The sequence below is a fragment of the Mercenaria mercenaria genome, chromosome 19 (genome assembly GCF_021730395.1).
Source record: "Mercenaria mercenaria strain notata chromosome 19, MADL_Memer_1, whole genome shotgun sequence".
In the NCBI taxonomy this organism is placed as follows: Eukaryota; Metazoa; Mollusca; class Bivalvia; order Venerida; family Veneridae; genus Mercenaria; species Mercenaria mercenaria.
Genome location: NC_069379.1, coordinates 32,324,956 through 32,350,755, shown reverse-complemented (window position 1 = coordinate 32,350,755; position 25,800 = coordinate 32,324,956). Strand labels below are relative to the sequence as shown.

Genomic DNA, 25,800 nt, shown 5'->3' with positions numbered 1-25,800 from the left:
GATACGCATTTTTTACCTTTCAGCTCTATTTGTGACCATGACCTTGACCTACAGAGCTGTTTCAAACGTTCTGCACATCGTTTTCTTGCCATCTACCTATATGACAAGGTTAAAAGTCAGTATCTTTAATGATTATCAAGTTATGCTCCGGACGCGAATGGACAGACGGACAAACGCATGTGCCATCACATATGTCGCGGTTTTCCAAAGCTGGCGCATAAAAGGGGTGAGGACCTTACAATATAGCATCACAGTTTGATGAAGATCCATCAAGTGGTACATTAGAAGTAATAGTTTACAGATGTTTCCATTTTTAGCTCTAGAGGCCCCTAAAAAGGGTGAAGCATTTGCATTTGAACAAGTTTGGGAGAGGTCGTTACAATGATGCTGCAGTCCGAGTTTGATGAATATTCATCACGCAGATCACATGAAATTATTTCAAGATCCATGAAGCTGTTCATGAGAAGAAGTCATTTAAAGTTATTTCTAATTTCAGCTCTAGTGACCTCTACAAAGGGCTGCTTGCCCCAATATGATTAAAATTTGGGGGTGACATTATTATGATGCTACTAACCAAGTTTGATAAAGATCCAACTATCGGTTAAATGGAAGAATTTATTTAAAAGTGTAGCTGCCCTTAACACGGGCTAAAGGCTCCATCTGAACAAAATTTTGAAAGAACCTTATGATGCTACAGACAAAGCTCGATGATGATACATCCGGCAGTTTGTGAGATGACCTTGACCAATGATCTACTGACCTAAAAATCAATAGGGACATCGGCTGGTCAAGATCAACCTGCCTATTAAGTTTCGTGATACTAGGCCCAAGCGTTCTCAAGTTATTGTCTGGAAATGGTTTAACTGTTCTGTGTCATTGTGACCCTGACCTTTGACCTCAAAATCAATAGGGGTAATCTGCTGGTCAAGACCAACCTCCCTATCAACTTTCATGATCGCACTGACCAGCAGACCGACATCTACAAAGCTATATTCCTCCTTCTTCGAAGGGAGTGGTTTGGGGGGTGGGGGAGGCACAATAAAGGTTTATGGTTCTTGCACCTCCTCTCATTGCCATCTATGATACAACCTGGACAACGGGTCCGACACTGTCTGACAGGAGGATGGACAGAATGATTACTTAAGGGCTTTTTACAAACTAAACTTCTCTTATGCTTAGTAATGGTCCAATAATGTAATTCAAGTACACAGTGACAGAGGCAAAATACACACATGTTATAAGAACATTATCTGTTTTATTCATAGATATGATATTTAACAAATTTAACAAAACAATTATAATTTCTGCATTTGAATACTTCTTACAAACTTGAAAAGTAAAAATATAGTATTGATTATTGTTCTGAAAAAAAAACACAAAAAAAAACTGTTTTCTCACCTAAATTTTTTTTTTCATAAATCTCAAAGGAATATGTATCCGAATGTTCTTTGCAGGCATCGCTTTTTTTAACAATTTGCAAAAAAAAAAAAATCTTAATTATTCAAGGCTTGCCTCTTCTGAATGTTCTATTTTTTTATGTAAAACAAAAACCTTCTTAGTCCATGGAGAACGGTGACGATTTGTGTAATATGAATATGTAATCATACTGAAATTGAATAGTGTCAATATGTGTTCACTTACTAATACATGTTTTTTTCCCAAAAACATTCATCTTTGAAAGATGAAAGACAGTCATACAGTGACATATTTGCTGACATATTAAAATATATAAGTAAACATAAAAAGTTAACACAAGCATTGTCATTTTCGTAAGTCTTGTATAGATTTTCGTATGTAGTTTGCACTTTTCTCTGGCGCCGTAGACAGAGACGAAAAGACCGTCTTAACACCTGTAAACAAAAATGAAAGCATAAAGCAAAGTTTAGTACTAATGACAAATCAAATAACAAGAGCTGTCGGAGGACAGCAATGCTCGACTATTCAACAGCCTTGTCAATTGAATGAATACAAAAGTTGAAAAAGGGGCATAATTTTGTAAAATGCAAAGTAGAGGTATTGAACCTCTGTACTGCATGTCATATCATGACAGTGAACAAGTGTGTGAAGTTTCAATCCTTTCCAATTTGTGGATACTGAGATACCAGCTTACATACAAAAACTTAACAAAAAACTGCTAAGTCAAAGGGGCATAATTTTGTAAAAATGCCAAGTAGAGTTATGGGACCTTCACAGTGCATGTTAGATCATGACAGTGAACAAGTGTGTGAAGTTTCAATCCATTCCAATCAGTGGATACTGAGATATCAGATTACATACAAAAATTTAACCAAAAACTGCTAAGTCGAAAAAGGGGCATAATTTTGAAAAAAAATGAGAGTAGAGTCATGGGACTTGCTTAGTGCATGTCAGATCATGATAGCGAACAAGTATGTGAAGTTTCAATCCATTTCCATTAGTAAGTACTGAGATACCAGCTTACATACAAAACCTTAACCAAAAATTTCTAAGTCAAAAAAGGGGCATAATTTTGTAAAAAAGCAAAATAGAGTTATGGAACCTGTGCAATGTAGATCAGTTCGTCACAGTGAATAAGTGTGTGAAGTTTCAATCCATTCCCACAAGTGGTTACTGAGTTACCAGCTTACATACAAAACCTTAACCAAAAATTTCTAAGTCGAAAAAGGGGCATAATTTTGTAAAAAAGCAAAATAGAGTTATGGAACCTGTGCAATGTAAGTCAGTTTGTCACAGTGAATAAGTGTGTGAAGTTTCAATCCATTCCCACAAGTGGTTACTGAGATACCAGCTTACATACAAAACCTTAACCAAAATCGGGACGCGGACGCCGACGCATTGGCGAGTGCAATAGCTCACTATTCTATGAATAGTCGAGCTAATAAAAATAAAGAAATACCTGATCACTGGTCCAGACTCAAAACTAAGGACATATACAAAAGAACACTAACTACTTGAAAACTTAAGGGGAAAAGCAAAATGCTTGAGTTATTCAGGATTACAAGTGATCATAAATTATTTCATAATGTAGAAAATACAGACAGGAAACAGGAAGCACAGGAATCGCTCACATTAGCCCATGCTCTAACAATAGATGCTGGAGAGTTGTTTCACTGAATCCTCAAATAGTTGTTAAAAGGATGTAACATGTTAACATTTGTGTTTTTTTTTGTTGTTGTTCTTTTTTGCTGGGGGGGGGGGGGGGGGGGAGGGGTCAGGCACACTGACAAAATTATAGGTCATATAGCAACTTCCCAGCTTTTGATGTTGGAGGGAAACATCAGGTACCCCTCTGTGAATTATTTCATCATGGGCACCTGGGTAGAACCACTGACCTGTAAGGCAGCTAGAAATTCAACATCCAAGCAAGGCCAGAACCCGTCTCTTGTCTATGAGGGGTAAGTGATTGGAAGTCTGCGACCATAACTACTTGGCGACAAAGCCCCGCCCCCCCTCTCCTATTAATGAAAAAGATAATTTCTCTAACAACAAAATTTTAGGATCTGGATGCACAGCTATGAATCACCTATGTCCTGCAACCCTACTCATGATAGACCACTGTAGTTATCTGGCTATGGTATGTTCAGCTTCAAGTATGACCAAATAAATACAAAAACATTACATCCTAGTTCAGGGTCATCTTTTGACCATGGGCAATCCTCCTTCAAAGTTTGACAATTGTAGGTCCAAGCCTTTGTCAGATACTGGTCTGTTACAAAAAATGTGTTAAAATACAAGCTCTTAAGCAGCAATCATCTCCCCTTGCATTTCATCAGTCATAGCCTAAAGAAACACCGAGCAACTATGAGAATGACATGATCGTTGAAAATAAGTTCTATTTTTCAACTATTTTTTTTTCATTTCATTTTATCGCCTGCATTAGCCTAAAGACTTTCAATCTTAACAACTTCAATAACTGAAATCTGATATCAAATGATGGAAAAAAAACCAATTGATCACAGTTTGTGACATAGTTCTCTTTGCCGTAAAGGGAGATCACTGCATATGAATTAATTGTGAAATACATCTAGAGGGATGTCCCTTTAAAATCTACTATCTTGCATACCTGAATTCCATGTGTTACAACTTTTGTTTTTAACTGTTTCTCTTGTAGGAATCTGAAAGAGAAATGATCTCTTTTATCTATATATACAACACATTTCTGAATGAAAATAATAACATCAATTCTAATATGCTTGAAACACTCGCAGTCTTAGGGCAGAATGACGTCACATTAACATGTGGTGACGTCAAAGTTTTTGTTGCAACCAAGAAAGAGCGCTTCTATATTTTATCTACTGTTTTAGATAAACATGATATAGGGCATATTAGAATCGAAATAATTTATACTTAAACCATGTTTTAACACTATTTATACACTCGGGCTGTAATAAGTTAGAATATGTAAATTCAAGGTCCATAATCCAGGAGTCCCTGGGGTGATTTGGGTGGTTATTGAACTTGGCTGAGATATTATGCCCACAAATATTGTCAGCAAGTTTAATGAAGATCGGATGAAAACTGTTTGAATTAAAGAAAAAATAAAGCTAAATTTGCAATTTTTTGAGTAATTCAAGGGTATAATAATCTATGAGTGCCTTAGGCGATTTTGGTAGGAATCGAACTTGGATGAGATATTATGCCCATATACATGTACATTGTCAGCAAGTCTGGTGAAGATCGGATGAAAACTGTTTGACTTTAGAGAGCGGACATGCTTTTGGACGCCGAATGCCCGCCAACTACAGGTGTTCACATAAAACACTCCGCTCTTTCAGATGCAGGCGAAAAAAAAAGACAAGAGATCATAGAGTGATCTTGGCGCCCACCAATGTGCCATTTTTGAGTGTTCCAAATTTCAAGACTTACTGACAAGCTCAAGGTCAAATTTCATTTCCGTACACAACACTGTGCATGTGGTTCAAATTCGAAAGCTGTAGCTTGAGAAATGTGAAAGAAGGTCACTAGATCAATTTCAAGGTCAAAGTTCTTTGTACACAAAACTATGCATGTGCATCAAGTTTGAAGGCTGTAGCTTGAGAAATTTGAAAGTAGGTCACTAGGTCAATCTTAAGGTCAAAGTTTAATTTGGTACACAAAACTATGCAAGTGGTGCAAGTCTGAAGCCTGTACCTTCAAAAATGTGAAAGTAGGTCACTACGTCAATGTCAAGGTCAAAGTTTGTTTCGGTACACAATCCTATGCATGTGGTCTAAATTTGAAGCCTGTAGCTACAGAAATGTGAAAGTAGGTCACTAGGTCAATCTTAAGGTCAAAGTGCATTTCGGTACACAAAACTATGCATGTGGTCCAAATTTGAAGGCTGTAGCTTGAGAAATGTGGAAGTAGGTTACTAGGTCAAAATCTAGGTCAAATTTTATTTTAGAATACAGAACTATGCATGTGGTCACTAGGTCAATGTAAAGGTCAAATTTTGTTTCGGTACAAAAACCAGGAATGTGGTCCAAATTTGAAGGCTGTAGCTTGAGAAATGTAAAAGTAGGTCACTGGGTCAAAATCAAGGTCAAATTCCATTTCGGAACACAAAACTATGCAGTGGTCCAAATTTGAAGCCTGTACCTTCAAAAATGTGAAAGTAGGTCACTAGGTCAATGTCAAGGTCAAAGTTTTTTCGATACACAAAACTATGCATGTGGTCAAAATTTGAAGGCTGTAGCTTGAGAAATGTGGAAGTAGGTCACTAGGTCAAAATCAAGGTCAAATTTCATATCCGAACACGAAACTATGCATGTGGTCCAAATTTGAAGCCTGTACCTATAAAAAATGTGAAAGTAGGTCACTTGGTCAATGTCAAGGTCAAAGTGTTTTCTGGTGCACAAAACTATGCATGTGGTCCAAATTTGAAGGCTGTTTAGCTTTAGAAAATGTGAAAGTAGGTCACTAGGTCAAAATCAAGGTCAAATTTCATTTTGAAACCAAAATTATGCATGTGGTCCAAATTTGAAAACTGTACCTTCAAAAATGTGAAAGTAGGTCACCAGGTCAATGTCACGGTCAAAGTTTTTTTCGGTACACAAAACTATGCAGGTGGTCCAAATTTGAAGGCTGTAGCTTGAGAAATGTGAAAGTAGGTCACTAGGTCAAAATCAATGTCAAATTTCATTCTGAAACACGGAACTATGCATATGGTCCAAATTCGACACCTGTACCTTCAAAAATGTGAAAGTAGGTCACTAGGTCAAAATCAAGTTCAAACTTTTTTCCGGTGCACAAAACTATGCATGTGGTCCAAACTTGAAGGCTGTAGCTACAGAAATGTGAAAGTAGGTCACTAGGTCAAAATCAAGGTCAACTCATGTCAAGGTTCATCTGCCACTCAAAAATATACATGTGGTCCAAGTTTGAATGTTGTAGTTATTGACAAGAAGATTTTAAAAGCTTTTCCCTATATAAGTCTATATGAAGCATGTGACCCCCGGGGCAGGGCCATATTTGACCCTAGGGGGATAATTTGAACAAACTTGGTAGAGAATCACTAGATGATGCTACATTACAAATATCAAAGCCCTAGGCTTTGTGGTTTGGACAAGAAGATTTTCAAAGATTTCCCTATATAAGTCTATGTAAACCATATGACCCCCTGGGCGGGGCCATATTTGACCCTAGGGGTATAATTTGAACAATCTTAGTCGAAGACCACTAGATGATGTCACATACAAAATATCAAAGCCCTAGGCCCTGTGGTTTTGGACAAGAGGTTTTTCAAAGTTTTTCCCTATATAAGTCTATATAAACCATGTGACCCCCAGGGCGGGGCCATATTTGACCCCAGAGAAATAATTTGAATCATCTTGGTAGAGGACCACTAGATGATGCTTCATACCAAATATCAAAGCCCTAGGCCCTGTGGTTTTGGACAAGAAGGTTTTCAAAGTTTTTCCCTCTATAAATCTATGTAAATTATAGAAATAAACAAAGGGCCATAACTCACTCATAAATTGTTGAACCAGTCTGATTTTCAGGGGGACACAACTAGGGTACCAATACATCATTCTGACAAAGTTTGGTCAAAATCCCCACAGTAGTTTCTGAGGAGATGCGATAACGAGAAATTGTTAACGGACGGACGGACGGACCACGAATGCAGAGTGATTTTAATAGCCCACCATCTGATGATGGTGGGCTAAAAATGTCCTGGACTCAGTTGTTCGAAAATTTGAACAGGTGATTAAGCTAACGGTTCATTAACATAATTTATGAGGACAAATTTCGACATTTTAGAAAACTGAAGTAAAAATGAATCTATATGACTTAAGGATTATAACGAACACTAAATTTATGTCTTTACAGTTAAATAAAATTATCATACCAGTGTCACAATAAAGTCTGTATTTTGAATCGAAATTTAGCTGGTTAGCTAAAACAATTCAGCTTCAGAGATGTTACATGCTGTTTTGGATCTCTGTGACCACTAGTATATAAATATTGCGTCAGTTAAGTTATGGTAGCCAGAACTAACTGGAGGTTAGTTTTACAGCCTGGTAAAGTTTTTGAACTGACCCTGACTTAACTTTTGGTTGTTTCCTATATTTCGACAATACATTGTGCCTTAAGCCCTGCGTTATAGAACTTCTAAATTTCTTTTATTTAATTGTTACCTGCTAAATTTTTATAACGAACTTGTCCATCTTTTAATTTGGACAGGTACTATCAACTGTTAGAAGGGGTGCTTACCAAATATATACAGAATGTATGGCGAACAGTGCAGACCTTGATCAGACTGTATAGATATGCAGGCTGATCATGATCTACACTGGTCAAAAAGGCAGAATCAGTCATGTCCAGCATGATAAGGCTTAAGGTATCGGACCCATAATGACTCTTGGTAATTTCCGTATAGTCAAGTGTTCCCATCCTGCAAGTCTGCATTCTACAGATGCAAAAATCATTAAAATTATGAACGCACACTTAACTTTCCATAAAAATCTAACAATACGTCAGACAATTGGAGAATGTACATAACTTGCCAAGTGTCAATTATGGGACAATTACCTTAATGTTGTACTGAAAATCAATAACCTTTTGCTTGTTTATTATATGACCCGCGCCATGAGAAAACCAACCTCTATAGTGCATTTGCGACCAGCATAGACCCAGACCAGCCTGAGCATCTGCGCAGTCTGGTCAGGATCCATGTTGTTCGCTTTCAAAGCCTATTGCAATGACAGTAACCATAACCGAACAGCATGGATCCTGACCAGACTGCGCGGATGGTCTGGATCCATGCTGGTCGCAAACGCACTATGTTGGTTTTCTCAAGGTGCGGCTCATATAATGGTCGTTCTGAAATTACCTTTTCGACAATTTCATTTGCAGCTGGAAGTACTTTACTTCGAACTTTATTCAAAGCTTTGACCCCCATCTCATTGTTTGTGCTCCATACACCCTGACTCGCTGTCACAACTACTGCCCCAACAGCTACACCAATCTTGCCAGCAGCTCTGTGAACACAGAAAAATAATAAAAGATACATGTATTATGACAATTTCAGGGGCAGTCAGTGATTTTTTTTGCACGTTTTACAGTAGCCTTACTCATTTGACTTATCGGGATGACTTATTTTATGATCTGATATTTAGTAGTTGTCATCCCTCTAAGCCTTACCTGTATCTGCATTTTACTGTTAGGAAAACAAAGACATTAAAAAATCTGAAAAAGTCATAATATACTGGTCAGATTTTACTTGCTCTCATAAATTAATCCAGGGTTGGCGACTATCCGCCCAGGGTGGGTAACACTAAATTGCAGACAAAAAAAAAAATTCACGAAGTATACATTCCTAAAAATTAATTAAAATGTAAGAAAGGTAAGTTTATGCTATAATGTCAACATTAATTCATTATCACAGATGTAATCATTGCAAATACTTTGTACATGTACCAGCAAATGTTCCCAACAGATTTCTATTGGGGATATGCAGAATAACGGCTTTTTCAACCTGTCTCATGGGGCCAAATATCGGCCCATTCCCACTGCCAAATTATGCTCCATTTTTCCCAAACTAGAGCAAAAAATTCCCAATCCAAAGAAAGATTTTCCAACTTAAATCAATTATATTTTGTTATTCAAAGACAATTCTTGCACAGTAATTTTTTTTATCAAGGAAATCAAACAAAATGTTGGAAAAACCAATTTTTTTCTATTTTTTCTATCTGCAACTGTGGCAAAAATTAAATACAATATTTTGCTAAATAAATGTATGATTTGTAGGCAAAAAACTCCCAAAATGCATGAAAACATCAATATTAATTGAATCAAATCATGCAAATAGTTAAAACATGTTGACAAGATAGTTCTTAGACCATTAAAATCAATTGTTACATAATTTCATGACCCAGTTTTTTCACTCCAACATACAACAACTTTGTCACTCTACTTTTTGGAATATTCAGTTATAATTGTAGTGAAAACAAATTGTAAAAAACTTTTAAATATAAAAAAGAATACTGTATTTCTTTTTTGGCAATATTGGAAAACAATCCTAAAAAAATAAATTCTCAAAATTTCACAAGGGGACACTTTAAATTTGTAATTAATTTGAATCAATGTCTTCCAGTAAAACTTTGTAATTATCTGTTAAAAAGTCATTTGACTTGTTGATACATTTTCCCAATTTCGACAATTTACTGCATTAAAAATTCCCAATTTGACCAGGGGCCCTTTTCCCAAAGCCCCCTGAAAAAGCCATGAGAATAACTTTGGACGTGACACCTGTCTAGATATGGCACAAAATGTGCACCTCTGCACAAGTGTGTCCATTTGTAACCTACCATATCATATCAGGGATTCTAATTGACCAATCAGAGAGCTGCATTTTCGAGTACCTGCCAGTTTCCACTTGGGTATAATGAAGTATATTTACAATGAACATATAGCGACTTTAGAAATAAATATCTCACTATTTTAGGAATCAAGTTAAGATTTTTCACTGCACATGCCCCAGATGATGCTACAAACAACAAAACTTTGAAGTTTCACTGAAATATTATATCGATTTAATACCTTTATTTTAGTTAAAAGTTTGAGATTTTACACAGGGAGTCTATGATAAAGTCCGAGTAAAATGTAATCAATACCCAAGTGAAATTAGTATCATTCCACAATGTTTTGGCCATGTTAAAATTATGAACAGTGACAGTCAAAAGTTATCATGCTGTTCTGAAACATTCGTTATCTGGACTAGTTTTACAGATGAATACTGTATTTACTTAAATCTCTTTTCACCACAGAAAAGGTCTTTACTGAGTTTGACGTAAAGAGAGGGATTCTGCCCTATCTAGATAATATCTCAGAACAAAGAGCTATAAAAATAAATAGATTGGCAACTTGAAAGGCATATAGAGCAAATTTCGCCAACCTCCCGTGACAAAAAAACGAGATCTCGTTTACCGGAAGTGGCGCTTTCTCCACGCGCCATTTTGTATGCGAAAGCAATTATTCAATGGTAAAATAATTATCACCGTATGACCACGCTTCATTAGATGGCAAAAAAAACGTGTACTTCGTGTCTTAAGACCATTTCAAATTAAACTAATTTTGTTTTAGAAGCTAACATGTATTTTAAATGTAGTTTTAAAGGTACAAATTGTAACTCCATGCTCGCCGATGTTTGTTTTTAGTAAGATAACGCCGAATCACGCTCTGACACGAGCTCACGCGAGTTTACAGTCAGTTGCCATTCTGTTTATTTTATACTTCTTTGCTCAGAATCAGTTCTGACGTCAAATTATTTGGACTATCCGAAATCATGCAAGTTGCAATAACACATGTTCAAATACTTATTCCAGACGAACTATTCAGTCTTTTAAATCAAAATTTTGCCTTAATGTAGATCAATGATAATTTTTATCAAAGATTTAATTCCTGCAAAATATACTAAAGTTTCCACCGTTAAATTAGAAAAAAACAGCATGATGAAATAAATTCATACTTCACTAAGGTCGCCGCCATGTTTTTTTCATCTACATCTTTCACCCAACCGTCGATTTCCGACTATCACTGGGCGGTTTTTGTTCAAAACCATAGATTCAATTGATGAGTAATTTTTTCCTTCTTCAAGTTTTTGTTGAGCTTGATTTGTTCATATTATCTGTAAAGTGTATTTATCGTTATTCCAGCCATAGTTTAGCGCTTTTCCTTTTAATGTAACATTAGTTTCTATTTAAATTTATAGACTTGTAAGACCCATTTTTCGCGCCAAAATGTCATGGGCAGTTGGAAGCTGTGTCATATGGCAAATTTCTGTCTACAAAACTCAGTTTAACGGCGAAAGAAGGTAAAATCAGCTGTCATTAGGATTTAATGTCTTATATGACTTAGATGCTACCTAGAAGGCAGAGCTCCCTTGAAAAATCACCAGTGCCCCTTGAAAATTAAAGGAGTGCTGCTGGAATGACCTGGAATTATGGATCCGTTTTAGGAAGTTTATGTTCTTTAAGATCTATTAAAATTTTCATGAATGAATGATAATTCCTGATTTCTGAATGAATGTCTTAGAATGCATTAAGATTAAATCTAAAGAAAGTTAAAGTTCTTTTTAGAAAGAAGAATGTGTCCAACTTTAAGGCAAAATACTGCTATCATAGACCTCTGGTATGGGAGAATGAAAATCATTTACATGTACAAAGCTTGTTTAAGAACCAAAAGACTAGCTTTGTACATGTAAATGATGAGAATTTTACCCAGAGAAAATCACTTTTTCGCGGAAATTCTCGAAAACTTCTGTTTTATTTACTGAACTGCGAAGTTAACATTTTTATGGTTAATCTTTTAGCACAACTGATATAGAATAGGAATGGTAGTTACTAGTAGGTGCCTTTTTGATGTTTATTGATAATTCATAGTCACATAAAAACAGTACTACAAAATATACTGACAAATTTAATGAGTTTTTAATTAATATATATTAGTTTAAATCTTCAGTTTCAAATTTTACTGGTAGACAGTATCCCCTTGTGAAATTTTGAGAATTTTTTTTTTAGGATTGTGTTCCAATATTGCCTAAAAATACAGTAACTCTTTACTTGTCATGCTAACATTCATTTTTCCAATTAAAACTGCCACCTATTTAAACACGTCTCTTTGAAGTTATCGAGCCACCGTGCCTATGTCATTTATTTGGACTATTTCTTGCTATTGCATTCACATTTATTGCCGGAGTAAATACAATAAAACAACTTGGAAAGTCTCCATATTGTCGTCTATCTATGAATCAAGTTTTAAAGGAAAAAAAAAAGCTGTAACCACATTTTGTCAATAAAAAAAAAACATCATTAAAATATATAGTTCTTTTAAAGCTGTATCTTATACCTTGTGTTGAGTGACCGGTGATGTATATTTAAGAAAATTGTAAGAACAAGTTGTGATTAACGTACTGAAACCTGTCATTGCCATTTGCAAAGTACCTTCATTCTTAATAGAGAAATAGGTAAATTCTTACATTGCGATCTATTAGATGCGTTTTAGTAAAATAAACGCAACTATCTTACCATCGTTCCGAGACGATACAAAAACAACAACAGTAGCTAAAGCAGCAAACATTACAGTGACAAACCCGAGTACAGCAATTTTATAAACGAGCTTCTTCCTTTTTGATTTCTTATCTGGTAGGAGGTGTAAGTCATGACCGTCGGCTGTCTCACATCTTCCGTCAAATAAATTTTCTGCACTGACTGTCGCAAAATTAGAGGAAAATACATCCAAAGTTTCATATGTTCCAGTCACATCGTCGTTTCGAGAGTGTTCCGGTTTGACGTCTTTAAGCTCAAACGCATTTTCGTTTAAGTTTTCAGTATTTTCTAATGGCGTATCCATTATTTGTGTAAAATCCTTTCAATATTGACTTTAACCTACACTGTACCAACTTCCTCAATGTCAAAATTACTAATATGTACGGATACTGAAGAGCAAACTTCAGACGGAAGTTTAATACTTTTATCTTTTGTCAATTACAGATTACAATTTGTATGCTTTTAAGAGAATAGTAGTTTGCACATACTTAGTTGATGGATATAAGCAACTTCGTTTTTGTTAAATTTCTTTTGATCATCACCCGTTCACGAAAAAAATCGTTAATCATTAGTAACACTGGCTGGTAATGCCTACAATTTAAATTTAAGGCTATATAAAACATTGCATTCCTGAAAGGGTGATATAAAAATTATTCACCCGCGAGATATATGAAAATCGACCGAGAAGCCATTTTTCATATATCTCTCAGGACTGCAATATCTATTTTATTATACCGAAAATGTACAAAAGATCTAAACATGATAATGAGTTAAACGATTTACCAGTATTTGATTTTTAAAAGTTACTACTTACCACAAATAAAGAAAAAGGGAGTCTTGGACTCAGTGTTGTTACAGTTTTTGTTCTTTTGGGATCATGGACTACACTCAATTATAATGTAAAATAATTTCGGTGCTTCCAAATGATATTTTAACAGAGTTCATTCATTTTTTAGCATTGTTGCGACTTTGCTGTGTAATAAGACTTTTTTTCAAACATATATTAGAGGATATTTGTTTCTTTTGAGTGAATATGGAATATATCTCACTGAAAAGTGAGAAAATTTCAAATATGTTCACGAGCGCGTGGTGGGATATATACAATATTCACGAATTTTATTCTATGCTCAATTACGTTGAGATGTGCTTTAATCTCAACGCGGGAAACAGATGCGCGTAAACAGACATGACGTCAGACGTGTTGTGACGTTAGAAAGATGCACACAACATAAAGTTCCATTTTATTTTACTTTTTGGTGCATAACGTTATGAAATTCTCTTTAAGTAAAATAATTTGAATCGAGAAATATACTATATAGAACAAAGTGCGAATACAACTTTAATCCTGTTTTAAGCAAATAATTTAAAATTCATACACAATGTACAAGGGGGCGGAGCTATATCTCTCACAGTGTGAAAATACTGCTTTCACAGTGTAGGGGGTGACATATAAAATATTCATTTGATAGAATACAGTATTTCATAAGTTAGCATAAAATAAGATAGATTTAGCCGTGATGTTTACATAGCGTTGACACTATAATAATCATGCGCGTATTTGAACGTTGCGTTGATACTAAAACTGGCACCTGTAACATTCGAAAAACGGCGATAACTTCCTTATTTCTAAACGGAACATAGAGTACCTTTACATAGAAGTTGATATTGGAAATAAGTTTTATGTTTAATCTGTACTCTTGCTATGTAACCTTCTCAAAATAAAGTTATAATAAAAAATATTATTATCATGATTATCATTATTGTTATTAGTAATCAATTTAAAAAGTAAAATTAGAAACTCGGATACAAGCCATTGAATAACATAATTAACCAAATGCGAATGCGTGAATTCAAATCCGGGAAACGTTTAAAATAATTAGGCCATGCAAATCTTTTCCGTTCGATGTTTAATGGAATTGAATTCCACAAATGTGTGGCTTTGTATGAGAATGTCTGTTTTTCGGGGCTCTAACAGAGAAAGACCTTCACGTGCCGAAAAACGAAAACTATATCTATCGTTGTGAGCAAATATAATAATTCAGACATTAAGTTTGGCACAATTTGCAAAACCAGTACAGCCATGTTATAATTGTATCTGTTTTCAAAAGTGAGAAGATCTTTTAACAAAAAAAGAATGCGACACAGTTTTTCCTTGTTAAACGAATTTTCCTCTTTAGTATATTAAATATTTTATCAGTTCCTGATTGAAAATAATGGTTTACAATTTTCAATAGTTTTCGAAATTTCCAGATTACCCTGAAAGACACAGTGGGGTACATAGTAAATAACGTTATAAGTTCGTGTTTCATCCTGGCCAGTCACATTAAACTTTCGTGTTTCGCCACTACAATGAAACTTAGAGCAGATCTAAATGAGCAGTATGTTTCGCCAAATTATATTTTGCAGCCTTTGACGATACAAGCCAGTCGTATGTGGAACCCCTCTGGTTTGGAGATCAATTTCTCGAATACTTGCGTTATCGCTATACATACAAGCATATTCGAAGATCAGATATGTTTAGGTATACAAAAGTACAATGTAAGTTAACTGAAACTGAGATTCAACATTTATAGACTTGTTGAACAACATCAATTGGAATAAATGGTATTGCAATCTCTTTATACACATTTGTGTTTGTCACATAATTATTAAAAGCTTGTAGCTTCTCCTTGAGAAATGAGATTGAATATCCAGTACAGAAAAACACATTGCCAAATGATTGTGTACTCAACCGTTTTATTGCAATACTTAGGTTACAAGCGTGTTTCATGACTTTTGAACAGTGAAAGTTGGCAAGACGCCTTTGCCTTATCGACATTCACCTATCATATCATTTCCTGGCATCAGTTCTAAAGGAAATGGCTAACACATGTAGTTATTAACTTTCCGGCGAGTTACCTGGAATAAATAGAGATTCGAGCCTTCGCCCTTCCGTTTCAGAGGCAGATGTCGAAACTACTAGGTCATGATGTGTAGTATATGTACCTATCTGACAAAGAATCGTAGTGCATATACATTAATATGCTGAACTTAGCTTAATTAATATAAACAAATTTGACAACGATATTGCAGATAAAGTAGATGGACAGAGACGAGGAGAAGGTGTGAATTTTACTGTTGCTTTGGTAACACTGGTTGTTCTAACTATGACACTAACTGTTGCATTTGGTGTATCGGTACTTCTATTCCTAAAGGTATGTATTGCTTACGTAGCTTGCCAGCCAGTAATGGTTTGATCTCGTGAGCAAGGACGGTATTAACGTTACTCTTTTTTAAAACAATATTTATTTCTTGTTAAATCATACAGTACTCCTTATATGTTTTATTCTTGCGCTGACAACAATATCCCATCTTATGTGCCTGCCATTGGTTAACCATTCTTAAATCTACAAAAAGCTCCAGTAGTATTATAATAATGTATTTGCGTAGAATGCTTCTGGTTTTGTATTTCCAGAATATATTTTTTCCTATGAAATTGTTGCATTTGTACGACAATCGTCAGTTATGAAAGGCTTCTCTGCTAAAAATTAGACATACAGAAAATGATGTTTCGGACTCAAACCTTGAGGAAAAAATAATTATTTTAATTTTTAAACTTGTCAATAGCATTGCTTTGGAAGTTTCAGTCAATGCAAATAGAACAACGAATACTGAATACACAAATCAAGGATTAAGTAATGCATTTCTGTGGTTTGTAATTGTTCGCTACCTCGGCAGAGCACATCAAGCTACGATTAAGCAAAAAACCACGGATAGTTGTCTCCTATTCCTCATTATTGATGGTCAAATGATTCTATTTCAGTTTTCGACATTTCTACAATGGTAAGATGTGACGTAGGTTTTTCATTTGCCAGAAGATTTTGTTCTTGCGTTGAACAAAGGCAAATGTAATACACAACTTTTAGGACAGTATTTGACAGTATTCGAGTATTATAGCAACAACAATTAACAAAGTTTTGATTTTACTGAAATATTTTATTTTATAGCTACAAACAAGACTTGTAAAAAGACAAAGAAGACTTTGAAAAAGATAAAGAAAACATACAACTGAGAAAAGGGAACGAGACAAGATACTGTCCACTATCTTCATTCACATGGAATGTTCATTTACAAAAAATTTTGTAGAAAATTATTGCAAATTTTCAAAGATTTTGTTTGTATTGTATATTTCATAAGGCTTTATTCTAATGAAGTAGTCAGAATACGGGTAATTCCAAACGTTTATTCAAGAAACGCATTGCTTTGTTAGGGCAATCTGAACTTTATCTTCAGTTTTACTTATTTACTACCGTATTTTTATTAATCTATTTATCATATAGCGGATATTTGCTTGGTTCAGTGTAAGGTCAAAATTTATTTTACGGCTCAACAACGAATGAAAATGTAAATTATGGTGTTCACGAGTGTAATACATTTCGATCTTAATGTTAAACAAATAAATTTTCTTTTTATTTATAATCTTCAATGGTTTTAACAAAATTATATTCATCTTACCCATGCAACGTCACGTACATTGCGATTGTGTCATGAAGTCAGTATGATGTGAGTCACGGTACATGTATCTATGTTGAAAAATTGTCAAATAGTTCTATGAAACTTCCAGATTTGTGTTTTCATTTTATTACGATGGAGCAAATCTTTTCTGTACGTATAGTTATTTATATGTACATCTATATCTTTACTGGAATTTATTTTACAAAGAATATCCGATCTTACTGATGTATTCCAATATTTCACATATAAATCATAAAATAAATGAGAACTGGTAAGTTTTGATTTGAGTCATCGTAAGCCTTACAAAATTCTATGATTAGTTTAAATGATAACAAGCGTTTATTATATATAAAAATTCAGGTAAACTTAAATTCCTATAACAACACATTACATCAGGACAATTTTTACGTAACGTTACATTTTATTAGCACACGAAATGAACATGCAATAACGCGTTTCTAACTTTAAATCTGTAAACAATCTCAACATCAATGTATTGTGCATTAATTAACGTTGTTAAATGTCCATGCAAGCAACTGACTGAATTGTTTTATCCTTTCCTAGCTACAAAACAGAACTGCGTTAAGCTACGTGTAATATTGCACTTCGTTATCGTGCTTTGAAGCAATTTGTTGGGCGGTCCTCTTTTCATACATGTCTTATTAACATTCGAGATATCTTCAATGATTCCCAGCCCGCAATTAGATAATGATTCCTTACATGATTGCAAGCAGTTGCCGGATACAATACATCACATTGAAATTCACTGACGACAGGTACGATCCTTTAACAATAACATAAACATTCGACTGAACCATAGGGTAACAATAATTACGAGTATTGAAACAATTGATGAATTCACAAATAATTACAATATATACTTAAGAAATGACATGATTTGTTCGGTGTTCATGCCAAATGGACGACAGAATAGGTTCGGCAAATCCATGAATCATTTTTATTTTGCTGATGCTTTTCCGTCGTTCATTTCGCATGAACACCGTAAAAAATAGTTTCATTTGATATATTTACAAATAGTACATATTTTAGGGCATTTAACATTAAAATCAGCTTTCCGGCCATGTTGTTAACCAGACGGAACAACTGCGACGTCATATAAGGAACGTTCTCCCTAACTATACGCGGACATCGTCAAAAAAGGGGTCGGTTATCACTAAGCAGCGATGACGTAACCTTCGCGCATTTTCTTTCGCTGTTCATACGAAATGAACGCCATAATTTTCAATGAAAAGAATAGGACGAATGTAAATATTGGTTTATAAATTCAAACATACAATTACCTGTATATATATATAAATGTATGTAAACAATAGATTGAGAAACATTTGATCACAAAATGGCAATGACTTTGTTTATACTTTTGAATATAATGGTGGGGTTGTGTTGGTTGTTGATTCATACAAATGTATATTAAGCAGAAGATTAATCGAACATAAGTATGAGATAAATTGTTTAAGGGTAGTAAATTCTACGAAAAGCTATTACTTTGGAATACCGACATCTACTATAATGAATTTCTGAGCTGTATAAGAGGTTTTCGACTTATACCTTTCTATTAGCTCTAAATAACCAAATCAAAATTCTTAATAGTTATGAAATAGTTTTAGCTTTGGTACGAAATCTGAGACATAAACGAAGGTGCTAAATACAACATATTCTATGACAGTTGGAAACAATAAAGGTAGTGGACCCGTACTGACAGTCGGCAATTTCCGGCAATTTCCGTTCGTTTACGTATTCTCCGTATGCGATAGCCGAAGCCGGTATTGTGGCGTGTAGTGGACGTGTCTTCCCCCTCATGAACAAACCCAATTATTTTTTTATATGCTTCCAAATGATCATATTGATTTGTTGTCATATATTATTCTGCAGTAATAAGGTCGTTGGAAGATGGTGACAAATTTGGCGTCCTCAAAATCTACATCAAATAGATAAATATTTTTACTATGTACCGATCAATGTTCCGTTCAAAATACAGGCTTTATCAAAGAAGCTGATACAACATATCATACCTCCGGACTCACACAGCATGTGAAGGTAACACAACAAAGACAACGTAATATATACGCGCAAATCAACAGACTATTATAATATTTCCTTTTTATTTTATGTTAACTAATGAAATACTGTATTCTATCAGTTAAATATTTCTACATCTCATCACTCGCAATGTGAAAATATGAAATATATGTTTTCACACTGTGGGCGATAGAGCTCCGCCCCCTCATACATTGTGTATGAATTTTGAATTATTTGCTTAAAACAGGATGAAAATTGTAGTCGCACTTTGTTCTTTATAGTATATTTCTCGATTCAAATTATTTTACTAAATGAGAATTTCATAACGTCATGCAGCAAAAATAAAATAAAATAAAATGGAACTTTATGTTGTGTGCGTCTTTTTAACGTCACAACACGTCTGACTTCATGTCTGTTTACGCGCGTCTTTTTCCCGCACTGAGATTAAAATTGTTGCAAAATGCACATCTCAATGTAATTGAGCATAAAATAAATAGAAAATTTGTTTGTTTTACGTGCTATGGAATATATCTCACCTCGAAGTGAGAAAAATTTTCTCACTTCTCAGTTAGATATATTCACTCAAAGCAAACACATATCCTCTTTATATCTTTCACAAACAGTGATATGCTAATGGATTGTTAATTGTTGTTGTTTTTTTATTTCGCGGAGCTTTCCTCCTTTCATTTTTAACAAATCAAATGATAAGCTGGTCAGTTCATACAAAACTCTAAAACATCATAATAAATGGATACGCTGTCAAATCAAGAGCAAGGATCAAAGTAACTGACATTTTTTATATCATTTACATATCAGTCTATGTTATCATACCATTAACTTTTATACGCGCCAATGATATGTATTTAAATGTTGATGGGAATGTTGTTCCTCGGTCATAAAGATGAGAGAGAGCGTTATGCATTGCATATAATTAATGGCTGGGAACCAGTAACCGGACTCTTTTTTTTCATATTTAGCTTCAATTCCATTCTCAAAATATAGTTCACACAAATTAAACCCGCACTGTTCAAACTTCAGTTCCTACTCCACCCGATATTGCAATCAGCATTCCCGCGGCATCAAATGGGGTTATAAAAAAGAAGTTGTTTTTTTACATGTGGTGAACCAGGAGCCGGACAGATATTTAATGGTTCCAGCAATGCAAATGAAAGATTTTCAACGGCAGCTACGAAGGCAAAGAGAGGCTTACTGGAATTTCGTCTCAGCCAATAATTGGTAATCCAAATAGATATAGAATAAAATGAGTTCAAAAATCGACAGTCCTTAAAAGTAGCGTAACTATATATGTTATCAGCAAAAAAAAAAATAAACAATACGAAGTTTAATTCTTTCCCACTTATATCTCATCAAATTAAAGCTACTGTGCATGCGCAATGCTTTCTTCATGTCCTGCTGATATAAAAAGTTGTTCTATAAACTTATATTTCATAGTATCATAAAACCTCACATTATACAGCCTTCTGGTTTGTCATAGATATGAAGAACAAGCGATCCAAGGGAAATAATTGCATAGTTAAAGCCTAAATAAATCACATGTGATTTGAAACTGGTCCTGATCGGATACTGATTCCATATCTTGCAGCAATTTGGGAGCCAAAATTTTGTTTAGACATATCTTTAACGAAATCCAATAGAATAAAGGAATTTTACATTCATTCGTTTTTAGACAAAGTGCAGTTTGTATAACGGGATAAAGCAACTGTAACACAAAACCGATGATATATAATATAACGTACAATTTTCGCAATGTAAATTGTAGATTAGGATTTCAATAAAGTTAAATGTTTCAGTAACTGCAGCTTACACTTTTGACCGTATATCCTAGTCAGTCATTCTCTTTGCCATCACACCTAAACAAATTCGCAACGTATAAGTTTGTAGATCCACAGAGACTCGCATGTCAATCTTGAAAAAAAAATGAATTTTCGATTATCCTACTTAATATACTAGTATTAAACATTATTTTGTAAATGAAATACTTTTATTACACCATTGGCCATTCCGACATATAGTCGTTTCTTTTCACTAAGAAAGTCGATGCAAGTTGGATGCCTAATACCTTCGGCCTTTCCCAACAACAAACCAATTTTATCCAGATCTGAAGTTAAATAATGGACGTTGTCGGACTTCATTCCGCAAACATAAACAATTCCATCTTGATCAATAGTTAGTCCTCTTGAGCCAGCAAGATCCTTATCTTGATAGACCTTAGCTGCTTTTCTATTCATTTTCATCATAGTGACATCATTATTCCCATACACAGAAACATACATTTTACTCTGGTCACGGCTAAGAGCAACGTTAACCGGGTTTGTAAATGCAAAGGATTGTAATTCAATTCCGGTGTAGTCTAAAATAACAAGTTTGTTTTCTGGCTGTACATAAGAAACTAACAGTTTTCCTTTGTAGTGTACGACTGCCCAGCAAGAAAAATGAGTGAATATTTCGGAAGTAACCTTGAGTAATCCGTTGCTTGTAACAGAGACACAAATAATCTTTCCTTGTTTGTTATCTCTTAAGATCGCCACAACCTGGTTTTCTCTTGTCGCTGTTAACCTCAATGGATTCCCGGACAGTTTCAACGAAGACAATTCTTTGCCACTCTCAGCGCGAAAAACCTTCATCAGTTTTTGGTTGAAGCAAATAGCGACCAAAAAAGACACGTTTAACAAACAAATGTCATTTACTCCATTTTTGAATTTAGTTTCAATGTCAAGAAAGTGCTTCGTCTCTCGTTGTCTTTTAGTATCTGATAATTCAAATGTACCAAAATCTTCAGCATTGATTCTTTTTTCATTTGTTTTAAAACCGAAGACATGATTGAAATTTTGCTTCTCCAGTACGTTCAGTCTTTTATTTAATGTTTCAGTAGTACTGTTTCGCAACTTTGTTGTTATGAACACCTTGCATTTATCGCCAAGCTTTTCCAGTTGTTCTGAATCATATTCCATCGTATTAATCTCTGATTTTATAGATTCAAGTTCTTTTGTAACTGTCAAAATTCCATTTGCATTTTCTAGCATGACCTTCCTTTTGCGTGTTTGAAATTCTAATTCGATGTTATCAAGGCGTGTATTGAATTCGTATCTTTGAATTGACAATGCATTTGTTGCCCTTTTGTCGCAATCCGCATTGATTGATATATTTTCTTCAACTATTTCATACATGTTTTGAACTTTTTCTTTCAAGATTGCAAGATTATCAATAGCTGGCCTGCTTAAATATTCGCTGTGTTTCATAAACATTGGCAAATGTTCCCATGTATGTTTATGATCTGAATTACGTTCTTCTTCTCGGAACTCTGCCTTGCATATTTTGCAGGCGAAACGTTCACACATTTCACAATAGAATTTAATATATTTACTATGTTTCATACATTTTTCAAAGCAAAAATCCTGTGGCATTTCATCTGCTGTTTGCATAATATGAGACACTCTATATTCTCCATGATATTTATAACATGCTATGCACAAATAGTCTTCACAAGTGACACAGAATCCCTCCGCGGGTGCATATTCCTCTTTCGCGTTACAACGTTCACAAAACATTTCACGGTATTCTTCGGAATACGCTGATAATTCAGCCATTTTTCACAAAACACGCACCAGTCTGGAAGAAACACTGTTTTCCAACAAAGGCGTCCATTGTGATATGGACGTTAAGAAACTACGATAACAGCACTTTTGCCAAACCAATTATTGTTGCATTCACATTTCAATGCTTAAAAAAATTAGATTCGATATATTTTTTATTATAAATTGCATCTTTATAAATAGTCAAAAGCTTTTAACCATCACAAAATGCACTCGGTGAACGTACTACATATTTCTGTTGAATGGTGCAATAATGCCGCCATCTTGAAATCGGTTGTGCGTTGAGTTAACTGTGTATTGTAATCCAACAGGCTGTTTTCACTATTTATCGTCCGCTGAAGTGTTGTTCTCTTTTGATAAACTTGCCAATCTCGTCATAATTGTAAATGTATTGTTTTCAATTTAATCAACCACATCTTCTTTAACAAATTGTTTTAACACGGTATTAGTTTAAAATTCCAGTTTAACTTCATTTAGAACACAATCACTCTTTATGTTATTTTACTACCCTTATAAACTAGATCCTGTTACATCTGGATTAAACCGGCTTTGACGAGACTTGCATGCATTTCCTAAAGCTACTTCACAATATTAGCAGACGCTACAACGTTTAAGCATGGTTTTAATATATAAATTTCTTAATGTTCTAAATTAGAAAAAACAACATTTTTGAGAAAATAAGAAAAGAATAATGCGTAAATTTTTAATAATTTTTTTTACAAAGGAAAAATAACCCAGATAAACATCAAGATATACGTCCAAACTTGGTTTAACTATATTGAAAAACAATAGACAGGTATATAAAACTATTTAAACTACTTTAACTGATAAAGCATGTATTGATTACGGTTCAGAGCTTTTATTATTTATAATAAAAACTTTAAAACAGCTTATCAATCGGATCAGTGTCTTTGGTGTAAAGTCTACTTGCTTACCATGCGAGGGGTCCCGGGTTTGATCCCGGGAGGGGGTGGCAAATTTTAAAAGTGCCCAATAGCATTCTTTCCAGTCAAGAATAATAGAAAAAGCTTGGTTAAAACAAAATGTAATTTGCAGCAGGAAAAAAACGTCTAATCAACTGGGAGTGTAGTTATATATTAAATCGCAAGAACAATACAAACTGGACTGTTCCATTAATAGGGATTAATTTTCTTCTGATTCACTTTGTAGCCGTTGCGGAAAAATGTATTTGTTTTCGAAGGCGACAACACGACTCAGGAATTTTGTAAGTGGTTATTTTCTGAACAAAATATCGAGGCTACTGTGATTTGCCACAATTTTAAGGAATTTAATAGTTACCCGGTTTTGCAATATCTACATGAAAATGCCATCCTACCGGGAGTGATAACTAATAGGACAAAATTTATGACCGTCCAAGTTCCCATTTGAAACATACGTTTTATAGATTCAATAATGAACTTTATTCACATGGCTTTAGCTGACATGCCAAAATCATTCTGTGTCACAAAACTCGCCAAAGGTTATTTCCCTTATCTTCAATTGGAGAGAAAACCAAACGGTTACCTTTCCGTGGTTACCAGACTTGAAGTACTATTGACCAGATAGCATGAAGGCTGAAAAAGACAGGGATTTCTTGCTTGGTATGATAAAAGATAAAGCGAAGAACTTTTTTTTTTTATTTCAATACTTAGGCTCATACATAATGGACAGCTCTAAATATATACTTTATTTTTGTCATTGTCAATCTTTATATTCATATAACAATAATTATTAATAGACTTATCACGAAGAATTTGCTGTATTAAGTATAGTGTTTTTGTTTTAGCACTTTCTCAAAATAAAAGAAAAATGTGCATTAAATTGAGGACTACAATGTTCCTGCATTATATAATAATAGACAAGCAGAATGATCTGTAGTTGTTGTTGATCCTCTCTGATGAAGGATTGGCTTAAAAGGCTGATTTTCAGGTTAAATGCAAGAAAGATATGCACAATTTACATGTACAAGGGGTAAACTTGTTAACAAATAACAAATTAAATAGTGTTTAATATAAAGATGTGGTTACATACAGTAACAATGTCAAATAACCTTACATTTTCGAAGTGGTTAAGACCTGGGTGTGCACAAGCTAATGTTGACTGTTTATTATTTACTTCAAAAATCGCCTGTCAGACTTATACGTTGTAAATATATGCAGCCTTAAGGTTATGGTACAAATACTCTCGCAATGTTTTTTGTGCGTTCTCCGTTTTATATGCGGAAAATTTTAAAAGCGCTGAGCTAAATTGACGACTGACGAATGCTATTTTGGTAAACTTCAATACATAAAGCAGTCGCTATACATATTGGTTACGGTCACTTAAAGGATAGTGATACGACAAATTGATCAATTTTATAGAACCTTTATTACAATACGTAGGAATGTATTGCAGCCTACACATACATATTGTAAAATACAAACTTGTCACTGGAATATCAGAAAACATTAATTACTGAAAGCGCTGACAGAAATTTTCGAAATTTCCAGATTAGCCAGTGAAAGACACAGTTGGGTACAAAGTCAATTACGTTATACGTTCGTGTTTCATCATGGCCAGTAGCATTAACTGTTCGTGTTTCGCCACTACAATGAAACTTAGAGCAGAACTGAATGAGCAGTATGTTTCGCAAATTCATTTTTGCAGCCTTTGACGATACAAGCCAGTCGTATGCGGCACCCCTCTGGTTTGGAGATCAATTTTTCGAAGACTTACGTTATCACTATACATACACGCATATTCGAAGATCAGATATGTTCAGGTATACAAAAATAAGTCAACTGAAACTGAGATTTAACATTTATAGACTTGTTGAGCAACATCAATTGGAATAAATGGTATTGCAATCTCTTTATACACATTTGTGTTTGTCACATAATTATTTAAAGCTTGCAGCTTCTCCTTGAGAAATAAGATTGGATTCCAGTACAGAAAAACACATTGCCAAATGGCTGTGTACTCAACTGTTTTATTGCAATAATTAGGTTACAAGTGTGTTACATGACTTTCGAGCAGTGCAAGTTGACAATAAAGTGCAGTGTGTATTTTATTGCAATGTCTAACTTACATGTGTTAACATTACCCTTGGACAGTTGATGAAACCGCCAGGTATTAGATAACAAAGTACATTGTACATTTTATTGCAA

At 34.4% G+C, this 25,800-nt stretch overlaps 3 protein-coding genes across 3 annotated transcripts in view; 2 read left to right on the top strand and 1 right to left on the bottom strand.

Moving 5' to 3' along the window:
* LOC123541799 (uncharacterized) overlaps positions 1-25,800 on the top strand; it is a 326,932-nt gene that overhangs the window by 38,919 nt on the left and 262,213 nt on the right. The window lies entirely within an intron of this gene.
* LOC123542253 (complement C1q-like protein 4) overlaps positions 1-25,800 on the top strand; it is a 323,111-nt gene that overhangs the window by 117,259 nt on the left and 180,052 nt on the right. The window lies entirely within an intron of this gene.
* Positions 1,234-10,984, bottom strand: LOC123542463 (uncharacterized). The gene is made up of 4 exons (XM_045328352.2): positions 10,928-10,984; positions 8,291-8,438; positions 4,043-4,094; positions 1,234-1,850 (listed from the first exon to the last, which is right to left on the bottom strand). Exons 1-4 carry the CDS (start codon positions 10,945-10,947, stop codon positions 1,762-1,764), a joined length of 309 nt encoding a protein of 102 aa, XP_045184287.1. The 5' UTR covers positions 10,948-10,984; the 3' UTR covers positions 1,234-1,761.

Bases quoted from the DNA above. Each gene is read 5' to 3' on its own strand.
- LOC123542463 (XM_045328352.2), bottom strand. From the start codon at position 10,947: ATGGCGGCGACCTTAGTGAA. The intron at 8,439-10,927 runs GTATGAATTTAT...CTGTGTTCACAG, and splicing joins ATGGCGGCGACCTTAGTGAA to AGCTGCTGGCAAGATTGGTG. The intron at 4,095-8,290 runs GTAATTTCAGAA...TTTCTCTTTCAG, and splicing joins CAAATGAAATTGTCGAAAAG to ATTCCTACAAGAGAAACAGT.